At 37.7% G+C, this 21632-nt stretch overlaps 1 protein-coding gene, 1 long non-coding RNA gene and 1 pseudogene across 2 annotated transcripts; 2 read left to right on the top strand and 1 right to left on the bottom strand.

Annotated features, from left to right (window-relative positions):
* Positions 1–396: 396 nt before the first annotated feature.
* Positions 397–1128, top strand: LOC137971927 (uncharacterized). Its single transcript, XM_068818664.1, has one exon. The coding sequence runs from the start codon at positions 397–399 to the stop codon at positions 1126–1128; it is 732 nt and encodes a 243-aa protein (XP_068674765.1).
* A 6091-nt stretch (positions 1129–7219) lies between these two features.
* LOC137971926 (uncharacterized) lies at positions 7220–17950 on the bottom strand (annotated as a pseudogene).
* A 445-nt stretch (positions 17951–18395) lies between these two features.
* LOC137972038 (uncharacterized) lies at positions 18396–21169 on the top strand. The gene is made up of 3 exons (XR_011117022.1): positions 18396–18623; positions 19467–19541; positions 21070–21169. It is a non-coding gene; the product is annotated as an uncharacterized lncRNA (long non-coding RNA).
* Positions 21170–21632: the final 463 nt, after the last annotated feature.

Here is a 21632-nt window from a genome sequence, read left to right as displayed (position 1 = left end):
AATCTGAACTCTGGCATCTTATCTTGCGTAATCGTCTCCATTTGGTTTTATTTTTCTGTTCTTTGAAGGCGAAGATAATGGCAAGAAACAAGCGGAAGAATATTAAAGACAGAGAAAAACTTAAAGGGATTCGGATTGAAGCAAGGAAACGTTGGAGGAAAAAGAAAGCCAAAGCCAAAGATCTCAAGCAGGCCATAGAACGTATTTTCGAGCCAGAAGTTAGACCGAAGGTTGTTATTGCAGCCAAATTATCAGTAGCAGAACCAGGGTTCGCTGCTGTGTCAGAAACGGCCAAACTTTGTGTGCCAAGAAAAAGCCCGGTTTCTGTAAATGTTGCGTCAAAATCCAATAGCAAAAAATTAAGGGAGTCCCGCACCCCCGGCAGCATCTGTTCCAATGAAAGAAATTCATCCCTCTGAGGTTGCCAAATCAACGACATTTTTGGGTTGCGGTTCGTTTGCCACATGTTACTTGGCGTATTACAGAGGGATCCCAGTAGCCGTGAAAGAATTTAGGCTTCGGAAATCAAGGTCACCGGATGAAAAGGACGTTGTTAGAGAAGCGAAGATGATCGGTCTTCTTGGTGACCACCGCGGTCTTTCTTTACTATTTGGGGTTATCACAAAATCTTTGCCGCTAAGGCTGATAACTCAGTTCCATGGCGAGAGTGACTCCTGCACTACTTTACACAAAGAGATCAAAAGAAAAAAACTTGATAAGACTTCTTGGCATGGAATTCTAATTAATGTCATCAAAGCCCTTAACCACATGCACGACGCCGGTGTCATTCATAACGACCTTAAATCGAACAACGTTGTCCTAGAAAAACGTGAAAAAGAATGGAATCCTGTCGTCATTGATTTTGGGAAAGCACGACATATTTCCAACCCCAAACGAGTGATGGACTTGTCAATTTTCGCACAAGAAGAGTACCGACGGTCATACCCCCACATCGCGCCAGAAATTATTAGTGGAAAAGGGCAACAGAGTAAGGCGTCTGATGTCTTTTCTTTCGGAAAGATTGCATTGAAAGTTTTAAATTCATTACCCTCTGAATCAGCGCTTTTACTGAATATGGCAAAGAAACTAACCTCCGAGGATCCAGCAAAGCGCCCACGATTAAAATGACTTTGCCGATGTATTAGACATGCTTGCCTGATGCTGATTTCAAGAAATGCCATTTTGCGCGTTCGTTTTCCGTCGACTTTTGATTGAAACGACTCAGTTGCGATGAGTCTTTCGTGGAAGGGATTTGCTGTGTAGTTTCCTGTTATGCAAATTGTAACCTTGCTTTTCCCGTACAAATGACATTATTTCAATCCGTCTTTGTGCATTGTGAAACAGCTTATTGGTGCGTATAAAAGAGAGGAACTTTATTACGTGTCTAGTCGTTTTAGCGCTGGGGGACTAATTGGGGACACAGTAAAGTGAAATTAACAATTAACGCAAATCAAGTCAAATATTGGTTTTTGAGGAGAGGGGAAACTTGAGTACCCGGAGAAAACCTCTCCTTGCAGAGTAGAGAGTCAACAAACAACCGACATATGACGCCAAGTCTGGGAATCGAACCCGGGTGATATTGGTGGGAGGCGAGTGCTCTCACCACTGCGCCATTCCAGCACCCCCAAGAGATAGTTTAGTGAAGAAAGAATGACAACAAGTTGAAACGAACTTCAATATAATTATGTAGGTATATTTTATAATTGTGGGTTCGTATTGTTGAAATCGGCGCTCACCAGAAATGCTTGATTCGAGTTGCTTTCTTGTAAAGACCTAGTGTACTCCCCCCTAGATTGCTGTCTTTTATGGCATTATTGTCTATTTCTTACAATAAAGGTGTTGTGATTTGTGTAATGCTCTGCACTTCGACTTTAAACTGACCAAATGGAAGGACGCGCAATCTTAAAAAACAAATTAATTAATTAATTAAATATGGCTGGCCAGGAAGAAATCTTCGCATGTCCCAGATAAATAGAATCCTGGCGTTGTGGTTTCATCACTTTCGCTTCGTGTGCCCATGGGAATTTGTCAAAGCAGAATTGTCACCAAGCATCTCAGTAACAAATTATATCAGTCATGTTCCTGGACAGGAGAACGTGACAAGTGCGTTCTTATTTTACAAGGCTTATCTAGCTGACGGTAGATTCAGGGTGCGTTCCTTTGGGATGATCCGAAAAAGAATCACTGATCCAATATCACTTGGATCACGGTGCATCAAAGGAACCGATTAATCCACTCTAGGAAAGGATTTTTCAGTTCCTTTGCTGCACCATGATCCAAGTGATCTTGGATCCGTGATCCTTTTTCGGATCATAACATTTTAAGCACCTTAAAGCTCTTTAGTATAATTCTCATTTCGTAATTCATTGAGTGCTTTCCTTTTCTCCTTGCTGAGAATTTGCCTTGTTTATAGGAGTAGACGTACCTATAGGAAACATTCTCTAGATGGCATTTAAATCTATCTTTGTCTCCATCAGTTAACGTATGTCCCAAATTGAGAAGGTCACGGTAAAGCAGTTCAAACGAACATTTGATATCTAGAGGGTTTACTGATTTTGGAGGCAAACAGAAACGCAGGCCTCTGATTAAAACCCGGAAATTTTTCAGCCTCTGTCAAGGCCCGATGCGAGTAGCTGAACACAATGTTTTCAAAACTCAAATTAGATACTTGTGGTATTCCATACCTCTGTTTCAAAGTGTTGCATTTCTTTTCGAGTTTCAGTTACAGGCGGTCGTTGATCTTTACGGACATGGCTTCAATATTTGAGCAGGTGTGGTTCAAGTCGAGCGGCTAAACAGGCTTGAGGGTTTCACGAAAGGATTCATACGCTTCCTTTACACCCAGGAAGTTTAAAATTAATTTGATTTGTACACTTACCTACAGCTGTTTACGCTTCTTTTCTGTCTCAAGTTAAGAAGCTATTACTCCAAAATGGTTACACAGGAGGCATTATTTCTTACCATAAGAATGATGTTTCAGATCCTATTTCTACAGTTCCTAAAAGAGATGTAATCCTTCTTTTACCCGATTTAGGTTTTCAAAGTGAAGTTATTACAAGGTCTCTCAAATATTGTATTAGTAAGTTCTATGGTTATGTTAACCTTAAGTTGATATTTAAAAACACCCGCTGATTCAAGTCCTTTTCCCCTACAATCTCAAAAAAAACAACATTGTGTACAAATCCTGTTGTTGGGATTGCAATGACTTTTACATTGGTAAAACGAAACGTCGTTTGCATGACCTGAAAAAGGATCATTCAAGAGCCCTTACAGGTAACATTTACGCTTCCGCTGTTGCTGATCATACAATCAAAACCGGTCACAACATCAAATGGGACCATATTTAAGTCTTGGCAAATGGAATATCTGATTCACATCGTAAACTAAAAAAAAATATATAAAAATACTAATACGCGAACTTAAACCAACGTTAAACGAAAACGTTAGCAGTGGGAAACTCTGGCCTTATTAACCAATTATAAAACAAGCCGGTTTTCACAGCTGAGTGTTTAAATGATAAAGTCTACGAGTCCTCAGCTTCTACGTTCGCTATAAATGATCAACTGAAAGGTTCGAAGTGAAAACGAAGGAGCGCTTAGTAAATGATCAGGGGCTAGTTTTGTATGCTCAGTTGTGTAAGAGATGCGTAAACGCAGGCTGAGCGTGTTGCTAGCAGATCATATGCAAATTTCCTTCTGGTTTGAGAATAAACCTTTTGAAAAAGCTTCTTTGTGTACAAGTTTTATGATTGCGACGTGATTAAAGGACGTTTTGCGCGGACTAAAACGTCCTTGAGTGATTTTTCCTTCCTGTAAGATACAATCGGTGGCTGTTTAAAGATATTTGCAAGTCTAGGTTGCTGTTGGATGATGTGCCAGTGTTTCATGAGAATCTTTTTGAGATTCAGTGTAGCCGAGTTATAAGTGATAACAGACAGTGAAATTTCTTTCGTCTTCTTTGCTTTGTTACGAAGAGCCTCTGTTCTGTCGGAGAACTGAACTTCAGTCAGGATTTTATGAACGAGCGTTGTGGGATAGCCTCTGTTGCAGAGTCTTTGTTCAAAGTCTCGTTTGTGTTTGTAAAGGTGCTCCTTAACTGAGTTGGTTCTTAACAGACGTAATGCTTCTCCTTTGGTAGAACCCTTTTTCGTATTGAAAGGGAGGTAGGATGACAAGTGTGTAAACTGAGAAGTTTAAATGGGCTTAAAGTGGGTTTGTGAATCGAGATTCCAAGAGATGAAAGGCGAAGTCCTTTGAATACCTACTGTTCAACTCTGTTTTTATTCACATTCACTGATTCGCTTAGTTTACAAAACATTTTCTGTAGCTCAGATAATTGAGCCTGCATGGAAGCGAAGTTATAAGTTTGTTGAGTATTGTGTGTTCTCAGTTCTAGGCCTAGGCCTTGGTCTGGCTTTGTTGGCAACCTGGTTTCTGGAAGCCTGGAAACTGTGCTGTTTCGGGTACAGGTTCTGTAGTAGCTGCTGGGCTTTTGATGGCCGGCCTGGTTGTCTGCAGCTAAGTTCTTTTCCTGCTGTTTGTCAAGTTTTAGGTGCAATACCGGTTTCAGAACCACACAATTGGTTCCTTCGTCAGTTGCGAGTAGCTTTTTCAGAAGAGCTCAAAAGGAGAGCTAGTGCCGTGACTAAAAAGCAAGTCTCTTTATATAGCGTACTTGTGTCAGCGTAAGGCTTCTGATTGGTTGTTAAATAAAGAAGCTGATTGGAGGGTACTAATTGACCAATGGCGAAAAGGATACCTCGATCCTGTTGAAGTGTGAAGGTGACACACATCCGTTCCATTGTGTAATTAACGGGGAAATATGCTTGCGGACCTTGTTTGTAATAATTTCGAAAATTAAAAATCACTCCAGCTGTTTAAGAGTGATGTAGTTTTTGTTTTCGAAGAGTTTAGGAGTTCCGTAAAGCAGTGAGAGTTAATCAAATGTGACGTTTGATAAAGATCCGTTGTTTTGTTGAAGCGTAAAGATGCCCTCGAGAGGGCGAGCACTTACGCAGGCAAGTAGGAATTAACTCCGAGGAGCGTTTCATTCAAGTGTTTAAGTAAAGTCTACGAGTCCTCAGCTTCTACGTTCGCTATAAATGATCAACTGAAAGGTTCGAAGTGAAAACGAAGGAGCGGTTAGTAAATGATCAGAGGCTAGTTTTGTATGCTCAGTTGTGTTGCGGTAAGAGATGCGTAAACGTAGGCTGAGCGTGTTGCTAACAGAAGATCATATGCAAATTTCCTTCTGGTTTGAGAATAAACCTTTTGAAAAAGCTTCTTTGTTTACAAGTTTTTATGATTGCGGCGTGATTAAATACAGTTTTGCGCGAACTAAAACGTCCCTGAGTGATTTTTTCTTCCTTTAAGATACAATCGGTGGCTGTTTAAAGATATTTGCAAGTCTAGGTTGCTGTTGGATGATGTGCCAGTGTTTCATGAGAATCTTTTTGAGATTCGGTGTATAGTTACTAGTCTCTTTCAAAGTTTTACACCGTCATATATATATTTTTAACAATTTGTTTAACTGTCACTTCTGAAGATGTATGTTGTATAATACCAAACGTCAAGTTAAAATGCATTATAGTATGTGTATCACAGCAGTTTGTTTATTGTTTTCGATTAAGTTAAAATCAAGAGTATTTACGCTGTTAGAGACCAAAAACCCTACCTATTTCAAACAAGAAACACAATCCGTGTCACAAACCATATACAACTAAATACATTTCTCACAGCTCAGGATAAAGTCTTTTTCTGAAAAACCTTGTCCGTGAATACCGAGGCACAAGACTCGGAACCAATCTTTTATGTAGGGCTTTAGTATAAGAATATGATCTCAGTTTGACCCTTAAGGTCCAGAGGAGTCCCCCATGCATGGAAAAGAAAAATATGGTTTGCCGGTAGACATGAGTGAAATCTGTGAGTGGCATTGTTGAGGACGGGGGAGGTTAAAGTTTGTTCCTTGCTGGAATCATAGCTATGAAAAGCAGGAATATGTGTTCTGCATCTTAAAGTGCTAAGTTGTCTCAGCATAATATAAGAGGGTACCTGGTACCTTTTTGTAAATCTAGTCAGATATATATCTTCAATAAAGCGTTGAACCCCATTTTGCATTGTGCGAGTTATATATATAACTTAGATGTACCACATGTGTGGGACATTTGGGGTGGCTTTATAAGCTTAACCTCCATCCCAGACATCAGCACTGCACTGATGAGGCCCAGAAGGCCGAAACAGTACTGTCTGCAGTTATATATATATATATATATATATATATATATATATATATATGTAATAAGGAAATAACTTCTTGAGGCATATGTGTTTCTAATCGGTTTTATACTTCAAACGTTTCGCCGTTTAGAGCTTCGTCAGTGAATGAAGATTATGAGTACAAGATTGCTTTATGTAAAAAAAAAAAAAAAAAAAACGTTTGAAGTATAAAAACGATTAGAAACATATGTGCCTCAAGAAGTTATTTCCTTATTACATTATCTATCGAGGCATGGCTACATCTTTCTGTCTCATCATATATATATATATATATATATATATATAATATATATATATATATATATCTATAATATATATATAATATATAATATAGATAGACAGATAGGTATAATAAAAACGACGAAGAGACAAACTCTTGACAGTTCCAGCGTTTAATCGACGTTTCGGCCTTCGGCCTTCTTCAGGATAGTTTAAAAGTTTAAAAATTAAAAAGCTATATACAATGGTTGTGAGTGGCAGAGTTACGGGCTTTTATATAGTACACAAAAAATGGAAATTAAGGTTACGTAACAAAAGAAAAGGTCTTAATTACAAGCTAGGCAAAACAAAAACAACTGATAAAAAGGAACAAACAGACTAATTAGATAAATCGTGTTATTACGTGACAAACTCCCCATTGAGGGCCTCTGAGTGAATGTGCGGGTCAATGTCATAACAAGGTCCTCAGAGAGGGCCCCTAAACAATAGATCCCCAATCGAAAGCCCCTGAATGAAAAACCAAACACAAACATAACAGAATCCCTCAATAGAGTTTTTGAACAAAGACAACAACGACTAAGTGAAGGCTAACAAAACAAAAGGGCAAGATTACAAACTGGAAACAATCAAAGCTAGATGGGAGCTAACGAGGTTCTACAGACAGCAAAAATTACGATGATTACAAATTTGGGCTGAAAAGAATTTACACTACAATAGAGACAAAGTCAACTGTTGTAGCAGATACGATTTTTGGATTTGAATTCACGCCTTTTGTTAAGACCGTGTGGATATAATGAAAAGAGTTGTGAGGTCCAATATGCTTCTCTGGTGAGGAGCAGTTGTTCAAGATGGGTGGCATTTTTGTGGTTTACAATTTGTTCGATAATAATAAAACTAATTTGACAAATTTGATGCTCAAAAGATTCTAAAAGCCTGATTGCCTCTTTGTAGTATTCAACGGCCTTATCGTAATTTCCTTGACCCTCGTAAACAGTGCCTATTTGATTTTTGTAAACCGGCAAGCTATAATGATACTCACCACCCTTCACACTTTCTCTGTCATCTTTAGAGCCTTGTGTGTAAACTCAAGGGCTTTGGTGAGATCTTCGAGGCCGTAATAGCATTACCCATTGCGTTATAACACCTGGAAAGGATGTCATCAACTTGTAGAAGCTTTTCCATAAGGTCTAAGGATGACTGTAAGCACTCCAGTGCTTTCTTGAAATCAGATTTCTTATAATAGATTTCGCCTTCGAAATACGAGTACAAGCCTTGGGTCAGCGTGAAATTCTCCGCAGTTGTATCTTGGACTTTCCCAAGAGAATTAGCTGCTTGTTCCAACACTTTAAAAGCCTCACTAGGCCCGTCTTGGTCCCGGACATACAAGGATTCCCAACACTTTAAATGAGCACGAAAGAGTGAGCCTGCAGTGGAGAGGCAAAGAGTCATACAAACATCACATAAAAGATTCAAGGAAATCACCTTTGGACAACAAATGCTGGTCAAAAACATCGATAAGGGAACGATAGTTGTCCAGTAAGAAAAAAAAATATATGACCCCTCTGACACAGACTGAAAATAACCTAGCAGTTCTTTCAAGATATGGTCGGTGGTGACAATCACTGAAACCTTATCAAAACGCAACCAAAGTTACCTCACTTATATGTCCAGAAATGAATACCCAGTTTTGATATCTAACACAAAGTGTCCCGTTTCATTTAAGCACTTTGCCACCGGTTTCTCACAATAAGAGAAGTGCTAGTGATTTCAGATGATGATCAGCGTTTGGGAGTCACTTTCAGCCGTTAATTGTCTGTATTCCAAGACACGAGTGATGATAAAATCGGAGAGAAGAACAAGGGAACACTTAATGATGATTATCAAGACCGGCTTGCATTTAATTACGTGTGTATTTCTGGAAATAACTGTTTTACCTCGCTCTCTTAAAATCAAAATTCGAATGGGTATTCTACATTCATTTGAAAGGGCAATTAAAGCAATTATTTCTTTTTTTACCCCATGCATGGAGACCTACTAATCACAATTTTGGATTCAGTGTTAATGATTTCTTTTTAAGAAAATGAAACGATTTAACTCTGTAATGACCTTTCTGAACTACATTCCCACAAAATTTTAAAAATTACTTGAAAAACACACTTTATCTGGGATCATGGATCTGTGTTACATTATTAATAAAGCAGTTCCTTTTGTCGAAAACACACTATAATTTGTCGAACAAACCCTATCCATTTAATTATTTTCATTAAATTATTTTTTTAAGCCAAAAACAATTATTCAAATCGATTGAAAATGTCGTAAAAGCCAACGTGTGCCTTTTATCCCTAGCGCCTAAACACCATTACATGTATGATGACATTGTGAGAAAAAAATCCCATTTTCCTCTATGTCTGCTTTACAGTGAATACAAAGAAGTAAAAAAATCAACTGGTTTGCCACTTTCCAAATTCAGTAATTAAAATCATAATAGTATTATTATTATTACCACCTTTACATTAAAACTATTATTATAAGGAACTTATTATATCGCACGTCTTTCAAGAGGCGCGTAAAATTGGCTATAATAATTCATATCCAACAAACGCGAGTGAAATAATTGTTTTATCTTAAAAAACGCCCAAAAATTATGGATAAATCTTCCCTACTTCAGTAACTGATACTGTGGAGCATGGAATAATATCTCAAATACCATGATGGCTAAAGCCAATCAAAACGCAACAAATGCATTATCCAATGAACTATGTAGTTAAAAAAAAAAAGTACTAGTATATCCCAAGGATAGTAAACTACTACGGATAATTTGTTGTTTACCAGTCCCGTAACAGAACATTTAGTAGTTTAAGCTTACAATGCACCTATTAAATAGTAGTGATCTTCGCTTTCGACATTCAAAAGACGTACTATACAAAGTCCACTTGAACTTGAAATTGAAATGGAGTTCTGGGTTGTCAAAAGAACTAGCTTTGAGAATTCGTGTAATCAAATTCAAATGGGCAATTGAGCTTCATATTCCATTGTGCACGCTGATGACGTCAGCAAACAAAGGCCTTAAAAAAAGAGATTTTCCTACGAGCGACTTCAGCAGTTTTTCATTTCACAAATTGGCAAAAACTTCCTCAAAATTTATAACATTATCAACAATGTAGTTTCTTTTCAATGTTGCGTAAAGGGAAATTCCCTTCTACTACTCTTTAAAGCGTTGTTTATTCATTCCTAAAAATATTCTGCCACGCTTCAGCCATCTCGTGTTCTATTGGTCAAAAAACTGACAGGTGAATTCATGCGTGCATGCAACTTAGTTTTATTTTCTGAATACAAAATAACTTTTTCTGTTTGATTGGCTAATTTACAACAGGCCACAACCTTGCTTTGTGTTACTGAACTGAAATTTAACATTTAAACTACCACATTGAAAATGTGGCAAGCGTCCGTTCATCGTGATTTGAAGCAATTACGAAGTTTGAAGAGCACTTAGAAATTATTTTCAAGCAGTCAAGCAGTACAAACTTTCGTGTGCTTTGAATCTCGAGGAACGCAGGTAGCTAGACGCATGAACCAACTGTTAAATGTTAAGTAGTAGAAAAAAATGTATCAGAATGCAATATAAATGTTCTAATTAAGAGTTGTTAAGTTTTTTAGATTATTTTAGAGTTCTGCCTTCTGGTTGCTGCGCAGAACATTCTCGCCGAAGCGCGATGGATTATGGTGAAAAAAAAGCAAGCAAAGCCAGTGTAGTGTATTTGTTTTAAATTCCGATTATTTTTGTATGATCTTTGTCTCACCTGACTTTCCGTCATCACTGCACATTTTCGCCCATGATTTGAAAAGCTCGCATTTCTTTCATTTGGCAGCAAGGCATTGACTAGTGACACAATCAAGGGCATTGTCACGAAATTCACCAGGTATGCTGAAAAACTCTGACTCCAAGGAAATGTCTATAGCAAACTCGTAGTTCGCACACTGTCACTGGTAAACATCTTAAACGCTTTAACATAGTCAGCTTCTACAAATCCTGCAATTTCTTTCAGTTTAGACATAAAAAATCTCATAAAAGTGCCCTTTGCTTTGGTGTACGATTCAACGAAAAGTTCATCGTCCTTTATGCTATCTGCATACTTTTTCAACAGTGGATGAATGTCATACATCAATTCTTTTCTTCTCTGTTCACAACGGAAATGATGGCACTGGTTTCTAGCCCCTCAAGCTGAGCCACAGTTTCTGGCACACTAATGCCAAGAACCTGTGCTGCTGTGGAGACAGAGAATGGGCCACACAAACAAAGAAAGTGAAACTGCTGATGCTTTCAGGCAGTCAGATGGTAGTGTGTTGAACATTTCATGGATCACAGATTTTTCACCATGACCAACTCCTTCCTCATAACCATAAGCTTTTTCTTTGGCATCTTGAAGTTCTTCATGCTTGGACTCGTCGGTGTCCCCCTTTCTCTTCAAAATCCCGGATAAATTTCTCAATTTCATTGATCAGGTCGCTGGGACGTTTCCTTTCCTGTTTCAAAATTGCTGCTAACCCTTTCAAGAGAAGAGGTTTCCCATTGCAGACACTAAGCAACTTCTCTTTTTGCACCATGTTAATGTCAGTAGGCTCGTCAGAAAGAAGGATTTTTTCCGAAAAATTATCTCCAAGTGGTTTCAGTTCATAATCCACACCCTTGTTGACCTCATTCAATGGCGTCCTTGACGTCAAAAGTATCCTTAAAGCTCTCGTCTGCCTGTCTGTCTTTATAATATCCCTATAAGCTTTTCTAAGAACTCCATAAACGATTTTTTTAAGTTCGTGCCTTCCTTCCCCTGTCCCGAGGTAAACTCTTCAACGTTGTCAAAAAGAAAAAGCACAGGCAACCCCTCGCTTTCTTCAAAAGCTTTCTCCAAGACTTTTTTTCCCACTACAAAACTCATGTCTACGTATCCAACACGCACAGTAAGGGTTAGCTTGTTCATGAGGCTAAAATATAGAGCTCTCATATCTTTTGCCTCTCTTAGATCGAAAAATATAAGACTTTCCTCCACGCCATTTTGAGGAAATCTCTTGAGCAAGGGTTGTCTTTCCAACTCCTCCCGGGCCGTGCAAATTAACAACGGATGATTGCCCTGCTTCAAGTGTTGCTGTGATCCTCTTGAGATCGTCGTTCCTCCTTGTAATTGTTTCTCCGGATCATACAGAAGCGGATGTGAGAGCTAAAGTTTTCAATAGTCTCACTGATTTTCCTTTTGTTGCTGGATTTTGAAGCGACAAAATCTTTGACGAGAGCGAGTTTGCTATTCGAGACATAACCAAGCTCTTGTAGACGTCTGAGACATGACAACAGATCTTCGTTTTGAAGAGAGTAAAAAGTGTTTCCCAAAATCCTCTTCGACAACTTCACAACCTCCGCTGATTCTAGAGGAGAAAACTTGGTGGAGATGTCTCGGAAGAGTTGGTTTTTAACGTGAAGGAATGAACAACTGTGGACGCCATATTTAAATTAGGAGCTGCACAACGCGAATGTTGTCGCCCCTCCTTCTTTCTTATTGCCTTCCAGTTGCAAAATGCTAGAAAGCAAGTTTGATTGGTTAGTTTAAAAAAGTATCAACGTGACCGGAAGTAAACAAGAGCAGAGGGATGGCGAAAAGCCCCACAGGGACTACGCCAAGAAAAAAAGTGCTATCCCGTGATGACAAAAAAAAAAAGATGAATAAAAAAAACGCTCCTGTGAGCCAGGATCATGGATAAAAATAAACGGCTCCTGTAAGCCAGTTCATGGATTAATTGGATTCCTAGGGGGGGGGGGGGGGGGGGGGGGAACCCTTAGCAAATTAACCCTTTAGCAGATTAACCCTTAGCAGAATTAACCCTTAGCAGAATTAACCCTTAGCAGAATTAACCCTTAGCAGAATTAACCCTAGCAGAATTAACCCTAACCCAATTAACCCTTAGCAGAATTAACCCTAACCCAATTAACCCTTAGCAGAATTAACCCTTAGCAGAATTAACCCTTAGCAGAATTAACCCTTAGCAGAATTAACCCTTAGCAGAATTAACCCTTAGCAGAATTAACCCTTAGCAGAATTAACCCTTAGCAGAATTAACCCTTAGCAGAATTAACCCTTAGCAGAATTAACCCTTAGCAGAATTAACCCTTAGCAGAATTAACCCTTAGCAGAATTAACCCTTAGCAGAATTAACCCTTAGCAGAATTAACCCTTAGCAGAATTAACCCTTAGCAGAATTAACCCTTAGCAGAATTAACCCTTAGCAGAATTAACCCTTAGCAGAATTAACCCTTAGCAGAATTAACCCTTAGCAGAATTAACCCTTAGCAGAATTAACCCTTAGCAGAATTAACCCTTAGCAGAATTACCCTTAGCAGAATTAACCCTTAGCAGAATTAACCCTTAGCAGAATTAACCCTTAGCAGAATTAACCCTTAGCAGAATTAACCCTTAGCAGAATTAACCCTTAGCAGAATTAACCCTTAGCAGAATTAACCCTTAGCAGAATTAACCCTTAGCAGAATTAACCCTTAGCAGAATTAACCCTTAGCAGAATTAACCCTTAGCAGAATTAACCCTTAGCAGAATTAACCCTTAGCAGAATTAACCCTTAGCAGAATTAACCCTTAGCAGAATTAACCCTTAGCAGAATTAACCCTTAGCAGAATTAACCCTTAGCAGAATTAACCCTTAGCAGAATTAACCCTTAGCAGAATTAACCCTTAGCAGAATTAACCCTTAGCAGAATTAACCCTTAGCAGAATTAACCCTTAGCAGAATTAACCCTTAGCAGAATTAACCCTTAGCAGAATTAACCCTTAGCAGAATTAACCCTTAGCAGAATTAACCCTTAGCAGAATTAACCCTTAGCAGAATTAACCCTTAGCAGAATTAACCCTTAGCAGAATTACACCTTAGCAGAATTAACCCTTAGCAGAATTAACCCTTAGCAGAATTAACCCTTAGCAGAATTAACCCTTAGCAGAATTAACCCTTAGCAGAATTAACCCTTAGCAGAATTAACCCTTAGCAGAATTAACCCTTAGCAGAATTAACCCTTAGCAGAATTAACCCTTAGCAGAATTAACCCTTAGCAGAATTAACCCTTAGCAGAATTAACCCTTAGCAGAATTAACCCTTAGCAGAATTAACCCTTAGCAGAATTAACCCTTAGCAGAATTAACCCTTAGCAGAATTAACCCTTAGCAGAATTAACCCTTAGCAGAATTAACCCTTAGCAGAATTAACCCTTAGCAGAATTATACCTTAGCAGAATTAACCCTTAGCAGAATTAACCCTTAGCAGAAATACCCTTAGCAGAATTAACCCTTAGCAGAATTAACCCTTAGCAGAATTAACCCTTAGCAGAATTAACCCTTAGCAGAATTAACCCTTAGCAGAATTAACCCTTAGCAGAATTAACCCTTAGCAGAATTAACCCTTAGCAGAATTAACCCTTAGCAGAATTAACCCTTAGCAGAATTAACCCTTAGCAGAATTAACCCTTAGCAGAATTAACCCTTAGCAGAATTAACCCTTAGCAGAATTAACCCTTAGCAGAATTAACCCTTAGCAGAATTAACCCTTAGCAGAATTAACCCTTAGCAGAATTAACCCTTAGCAGAATTAACCCTTAGCAGAATTAACCCTTAGCAGAATTAACCCTTAGCAGAATTAACCCTTAGCAGAATTAACCCTTAGCAGAATTAACCCTTAGCAGAATTAACCCTTAGCAGAATTAACCCTTAGCAGAATTAACCCTTAGCAGAATTAACCCTTAGCAGAATTAACCCTTAGCAGAATTAACCCTTAGCAGAATTAACCCTTAGCAGAATTAACCCTTAGCAGAATTAACCCTTAGCAGAATTAACCCTTAGCAGAATTAACCCTTAGCAGAATTAACCCTTAGCAGAATTAACCCTTAGCAGAATTAACCCTTAGCAGAATTAACCCTTAGCAGAATTAACCCTTAGCAGAATTAACCCTTAGCAGAATTAACCCTTAGCAGAATTAACCCTTAGCAGAATTAACCCTTAGCAGAATTAACCCTTAGCAGAATTAACCCTTAGCAGAATTAACCCTTAGCAGAATTAACCCTTAGCAGAATTAACCCTTAGCAGAATTAACCCTTAGCAGAATTAACCCTTAGCAGAATTAACCCTTAGCAGAATTAACCCTTAGCAGAATTAACCCTTAGCAGAATTAACCCTTAGCAGAATTAACCCTTAGCAGAATTAACCCTTAGCAGAATTAACCCTTAGCAGAATTAACCCTTAGCAGAATTAACCCTTAGCAGAATTAACCCTTAGCAGAATTAACCCTTAGCAGAATTAACCCTTAGCAGAATTAACCCTTAGCAGAATTAACCCTTAGCAGAATTAACCCTTAGCAGAATTAACCCTTAGCAGAATTAACCCTTAGCAGAATTAACCCTTAGCAGAATTAACCCTTAGCAGAATTAACCCTTAGCAGAATTAACCCTTAGCAGAATTAACCCTTAGCAGAATTAACCCTTAGCAGAATTAACCCTTAGCAGAATTAACCCTTAGCAGAATTAACCCTTAGCAGAATTAACCCTTAGCAGAATTAACCCTTAGCAGAATTAACCCTTAGCAGAATTAACCCTTAGCAGAATTAACCCTTAGCAGAATTAACCCTTAGCAGAATTAACCCTTAGCAGAATTAACCCTTAGCAGAATTAACCCTTAGCAGAATTAACCCTTAGCAGAATTAACCCTTAGCAGAATTAACCCTTAGCAGAATTAACCCTTAGCAGAATTAACCCTTAGCAGAATTAACCCTTAGCAGAATTAACCCTTAGCAGAATTAACCCTTAGCAGAATTAACCCTTAGCAGAATTAACCCTTAGCAGAATTAACCCTTAGCAGAATTAACCCTTAGCAGAATTAACCCTTAGCAGAATTAACCCTTAGCAGAATTAACCCTTAGCAGAATTAACCCTTAGCAGAATTAACCCTTAGCAGAATTAACCCTTAGCAGAATTAACCCTTAGCAGAATTAACCCTTAGCAGAATTAACCCTTAGCAGAATTAACCCTTAGCAGAATTAACCCTTAGCAGAATTAACCCTTAGCAGAATTAACCCTTAGCAGAATTAACCCTTAGCAGAATTAACCCTTAGCAGAATTAACCCTTAGCAGAATTAACCCTTAGCAGAATTAACCCTTAGCAGAATTAACCCTTAGCAGAATTAACCCTTAGCAGAATTAACCCTTAGCAGAATTAACCCTTAGCAGAATTAACCCTTAGCAGAATTAACCCTTAGCAGAATTAACCCTTAGCAGAATTAACCCTTAGCAGAATTAACCCTTAGCAGAATTAACCCTTAGCAGAATTAACCCTTAGCAGAATTAACCCTTAGCAGAATTAACCCTTAGCAGAATTAACCCTTAGCAGAATTAACCCTTAGCAGAATTAACCCTTAGCAGAATTAACCCTTAGCAGAATTAACCCTTAGCAGAATTAACCCTTAGCAGAATTAACCCTTAGCAGAATTAACCCTTAGCAGAATTAACCCTTAGCAGAATTAACCCTTAGCAGAATTAACCCTTAGCAGAATTAACCCTTAGCAGAATTAACCCTTAGCAGAATTAACCCTTAGCAGAATTAACCCTTAGCAGAATTAACCCTTAGCAGAATTAACCCTTAGCAGAATTAACCCTTAGCAGAATTAACCCTTAGCAGAATTAACCCTTAGCAGAATTAACCCTTAGCAGAATTAACCCTTAGCAGAATTAACCCTTAGCAGAATTAACCCTTAGCAGAATTAACCCTTAGCAGAATTAACCCTTAGCAGAATTAACCCTTAGCAGAATTAACCCTTAGCAGAATTAACCCTTAGCAGAATTAACCCTTAGCAGAATTAACCCTTAGCAGAATTAACCCTTAGCAGAATTAACCCTTAGCAGAATTAACCCTTAGCAGAATTAACCCTTAGCAGAATTAACCCTTAGCAGAATTAACCCTTAGCAGAATTAACCCTTAGCAGAATTAACCCTTAGCAGAATTAACCCTTAGCAGAATTAACCCTTAGCAGAATTAACCCTTAGCAGAATTAACCCTTAGCAGAATTAACCCTTAGCAGAATTAACCCTTAGCAGAATTAACCCTTAGCAGAATTAACCCTTAGCAGAATTAACCCTTAGCAGAATTAACCCTTAGCAGAATTAACCCTTAGCAGAATTAACCCTTAGCAGAATTAACCCTTAGCAGAATTAACCCTTAGCAGAATTAACCCTTAGCAGAATTAACCCTTAGCAGAATTAACCCTTAGCAGAATTAACCCTTAGCAGAATTAACCCTTAGCAGAATTAACCCTTAGCAGAATTAACCCTTAGCAGAATTAACCCTTAGCAGAATTAACCCTTAGCAGAATTAACCCTTAGCAGAATTAACCCTTAGCAGAATTAACCCTTAGCAGAATTAACCCTTAGCAGAATTAACCCTTAGCAGAATTAACCCTTAGCAGAATTAACCCTTAGCAGAATTAACCCTTAGCAGAATTAACCCTTAGCAGAATTAACCCTTAGCAGAATTAACCCTTAGCAGAATTAACCCTTAGCAGAATTAACCCTTAGCAGAATTAACCCTTAGCAGAATTAACCCTTAGCAGAATTAACCCTTAGCAGAATTAACCCTTAGCAGAATTAACCCTTAGCAGAATTAACCCTTAGCAGAATTAACCCTTAGCAGAATTAACCCTTAGCAGAATTAACCCTTAGCAGAATTAACCCTTAGCAGAATTAACCCTTAGCAGAATTAGTTTGATTTCAGTAAGGGTTAATTTTGTTTTTACTAAGGGTTATTTTGTTTTTACTAAGGGTTAGTAAAAACAAACTAACAATTACACTTCTTTGTTTTTACATTGATTTACATTAGAATTGTCAATCACCTGCTGGAACGGTATTTTAAACATATTTTTATTGTCCTTGGTGCTTTAAAACGCCAGACATATTATTTTAAATCACCACTCTATTTATTCTTACTCCGGAATAAGAATAAGTGGCGTAATGATTTAAAATTGTATGTCCAGCATTTTGAAGCAGCAAGGATAACAAAAACATGTTTAAAATAGCATTTAACAGATGTTTGACAATTTTAAAGTCAATCTCCGTAAAAACAAAAGATTTTTAACTTGCATTCCATGTATACCTATTCCGGAATACAGTCAATCGAACGCACCGTTAGTATCCATTTAACCCTAAGACTTAGTAACCATGGGGTGTTTGGGGCCTAGTCTATAAGTCTCAGATCCAGCATGGGGAAGTTGGGGCCTAGTGACGAGGTCTCACACCCACCTTGGGGGGTTTGGGTCCTTGCCCTTCCATTGCTGGTTAGGGCTTGGCAACCACCTCTTTACTCTTTATGGGGGTTGATGCTTGATGTTGACTTACCGCATTTCCTGAGTTCGCTTTCTGATTTCCTGCATTTCCTGACTTCGAGCATTTCCTCAGACTTGCACAAACCATCGTTTTGCACTATAAAAGTATGAAAATAAGTGAAACCACAGCTGATGAACAATATTTCTAAAAGTATCTTTTATATTTGTGTTTTTAAAGGTTGCTGTAGATTTACGTTGTCTTTAGCATTTGATTTGATTTAAACAAGCCATCATTTTGCACTATAAAAGTGTGAATTGGGAAAATAAATGGAAACCACAAGTGATGGAGAATTTAAGTTTTTTTTAAAGATCCTTTTAATATACAATGACTTTGTATTCTTTTTCCGTTTCAGACATTTTGATCTTTCCCCTAGCCCGCACCGAAAATGATTCGTAAAAGAATCCTTTCTTGTAAGATTCGTAGCGCAGCGTCCTTTTCATCGATCGCGCTGAAATCTGGCGTGTTTACTGGGGAGATATATCCCCAGTTTCCCTGAAAATCTCGGCTTTCTAGCTTTCATGACGCCTACATGACGTCCATTCTAATTCAGGCAATTTGAGCCGATGCAATGACCAAATTTTCAATCGATCGCCGAGCTCTCGCGAAGCGGTTTTTCTAAAGTTTTTCAGCCAAAAAATTACACTACATGCTTCAGAATAGATAAAGAAAAGGATTTGTGGTTCATTGGATGGGATTTCAAGCGTTAAAATCGCTGAAAAGGTAAGATTAATTATTTAGCGAAGCAATTGCGTGTCTGCGAGCACATGTCCTGTGATCTCACAGAATTGTGTTTTTCCTCAAAATATTCGCTTGTTTTCGCTTTTGCTCTCACATATTTACCTTTATTACATGTCCAGTGAATAGTTTTATCCTCTGGGATAAATTTTCCGTCGAAAAATCGGTTATTTGGGTGGTTTTTTGCAAACAGATGTTCATTATTCGTAATGCGATCGCTTCCGTTGCCGTTAGCAACGGGTCGCAAATTTGCCTTGTCATCACCTTATCACATTACGGATTGATCGCTAATCCGATTATCTCAAAAAAATCCAAAAATATTCGTGCCTCATCAGTTTTCGGTCAAATTTATGGCCAAGAAAGCTGATAAATTGAAGAAAATTTTATTTTCCAGCCAAAAATTCGTAATCAACGCTAAAATGACCAATTTTTGCCTGGAAAACTTTTTTTTTGTTATTTTTCTTAAATTTTTTCGTTCAACTTTCGCTTTTATAAAAGGTTTCAGTTGTCTGTAAATAAGTTATATGCTGTTGGAAAGCTTATTTTCTTAGCTTTAAAATGATGTATTTTTTTCCCCCTAACTTTAAATATTTTTTGAGAAAAATAACTTTTTTTGGCGATGGCAGATTTACCGCGGTTTTCTCGCGGTTGGGAAGGTAGGGAAATGAGTTAAGTTTTCATTATGCATCAACAAGCTTGCAAAATTGAGCTTTGATTAGAGAGATTTCTCACATTTCTCACAATTTATTCTGTTAAGAACCTGTAGTCCATTAAATCATATATTTTATTGCTGTTTTTTCTAAATGATTTAAAATGTTTATTGTGAAGGGTGGAACTCAATGTTGTATTCAGGAAGCCAAGAGCAAAATGCTTTCCGAAAAAATGTGACATCACCATTACAAAGTAAATGTTAAATGGATTCAATTCCTTTTTTGCAAAGGTGCACATGGTGGGGCTTCATCATCTTTGATTGAAATATCTTCTGGTTCGTAGACAATAGATTATTTAAGATACTAAACTGAAATTCCCAATTTTTATTTTAAAATTAACTGGAGACATAACTGACAATTTGAGGTAACAGTCTAAGGCAGTCTTCAAAGAATTGATATGAAATTTATCTGCATATTTCTTTAATACCAATACTCAGAGAATAATTGTTTGAATATCCTGCATTGTTAAATTCTCAACCTCCGATAATGCATCTCGTGTGCTCTGATTGGCTCACTCAAACTCGGTTATCAGCTCATATACCTTAGTTTGACCTTATATGGTAAATGATTGCGCTTAGCGTTGCTAAGCTAAAAATTTATCCCTCGGAAGGCGAAATTTCTCTCTGAATAAAGCCAAAATAGAAAAAAACCTTTTTTGTGGAAAGTTTGGATCGATTCCGACGTTTAGAAGTACGCGAAAAGGCAAGAGATGTTTTTGTGGTGAGCCTACGTCTGTATGACCACAAGGTTTTACACAACATCGCATCTTCATCATGTTTTTCGATTTCGCTCGGGTTTACTCGCTTTCTTCGCTTGTATTTCGTACTTCCAAACTTTTGGAGTTTAAGGAATTTAATAAAACTTGTAAAAATCAGCTAACCCTTAGTATTTACACAGATTTATGTTAAACTTGTCAAACACCTGCTTAAATGGTATTTTAAACATACCTTTATTTTCCTTGGTGCTTGAAGACACCGGACATACAATTTTAAATCACCACTTCATTTATTCCTACTCCGGAATAAGAATAAGTGGCGTGATATTTTAAAATGGTATGTCCAGCGTTTTGAAGCAGCAAGGATAACAAAAATATGTTTCAAATAGCATTTTTTCAGATGTTTGACAATTTTAAAGTGAATCTCCGTAAAAACAAAAGATGTTTAACTTGTATTCCATGTATTCCTATTCCAGAATACAGTCAAGCGAACACACCCTCAGTAACCAACTAACCCAAAGACTTAGTAGCCATGGTGTGTTTGGGGACTAGTCTAAGTCTCAGACCCACTAGGGGGGAGTTGGGGGCTAGTGACGAGGTCTCAGACCCAAAGTGGGGGTTTGGGTCTTTGCCCTACCGTTGCTGGTTAGGGCTTGCCAACCACTTCTTTTCTTATCATGTGGGTTGTTGCTTGATTTTGGCTTACCTGGTCTATAGCATTTCCTCTGATTTGCAAACCATCGTTTTGCACTATAAAAGTATGAAATACGAAAATAAGCGAAACCACTGGTGATGTACGATATTTCTGAAAGTATTTTTTGTATTTGTTTTTAAAGGTTGATGTAGATTTACGTTGTCTTTATTATTTTATTTTATTTGAACAAGCCATCATTTTGCACTATAAAAGGGTGAAATGGGAAAATAAATGGGAAGCACAGGTGATGGAGAATTAAAGTTTTTTTTAATCCTTTTAATTTAATGCCTTTGTATTCTTTTTCTGTTTCAGACATTTTGATCGTAGCTTAAGTTTTCATTATGCATCAACAAGCTTGCAAAATTGAGCTTTGATCAGAGAGTTCTCACATTTCTCACAATTTATTCTGTTAAGAACCTGTAGTCCATTAAATCATATATTTTATTGCTGTTTTTTCTAAATGATTTAAAATGTTTATTGTGAAGGGTGGAACTCAATGTTGTATTCAGGAAGCCAAGAGCAAAATGCTTTCCGAAAAAATGTGACATCACTATACAAAGTAAATGTTAAATGGATTCAATTCCTTTTTTGCAAAGGTGCACATGGTGGGGCTTCATCATTTTTGATTGAAATATCTTCTGGTTCGTAGACAATAGATTATTTAAGATACTAAACTGAAATTCCCAATTTTTTATTTTAAAATTAACTGGAGACATAACTGACAATTTGAGGTAACAGTCTAAGGCAGTCTTCAAAGAATTGATATGAAATTTATCTGCATATTTCTTTAATACCAATACTCAGAGAATTATTGTTTGAATATCCTGCATTGTTAAATTCTCAGCCTCGGATAATGCATCTCGTGTGCTCCGATT

The sequence above is a fragment of the Montipora foliosa genome, chromosome 9, assembly GCF_036669935.1.
Source record: "Montipora foliosa isolate CH-2021 chromosome 9, ASM3666993v2, whole genome shotgun sequence".
Taxonomy (NCBI): Eukaryota; Metazoa; Cnidaria; class Anthozoa; order Scleractinia; family Acroporidae; genus Montipora; species Montipora foliosa.
The sequence above is the reverse complement of the archived record's forward strand: the minus strand, read 5'-3'. Positions and strand labels throughout refer to the sequence as shown.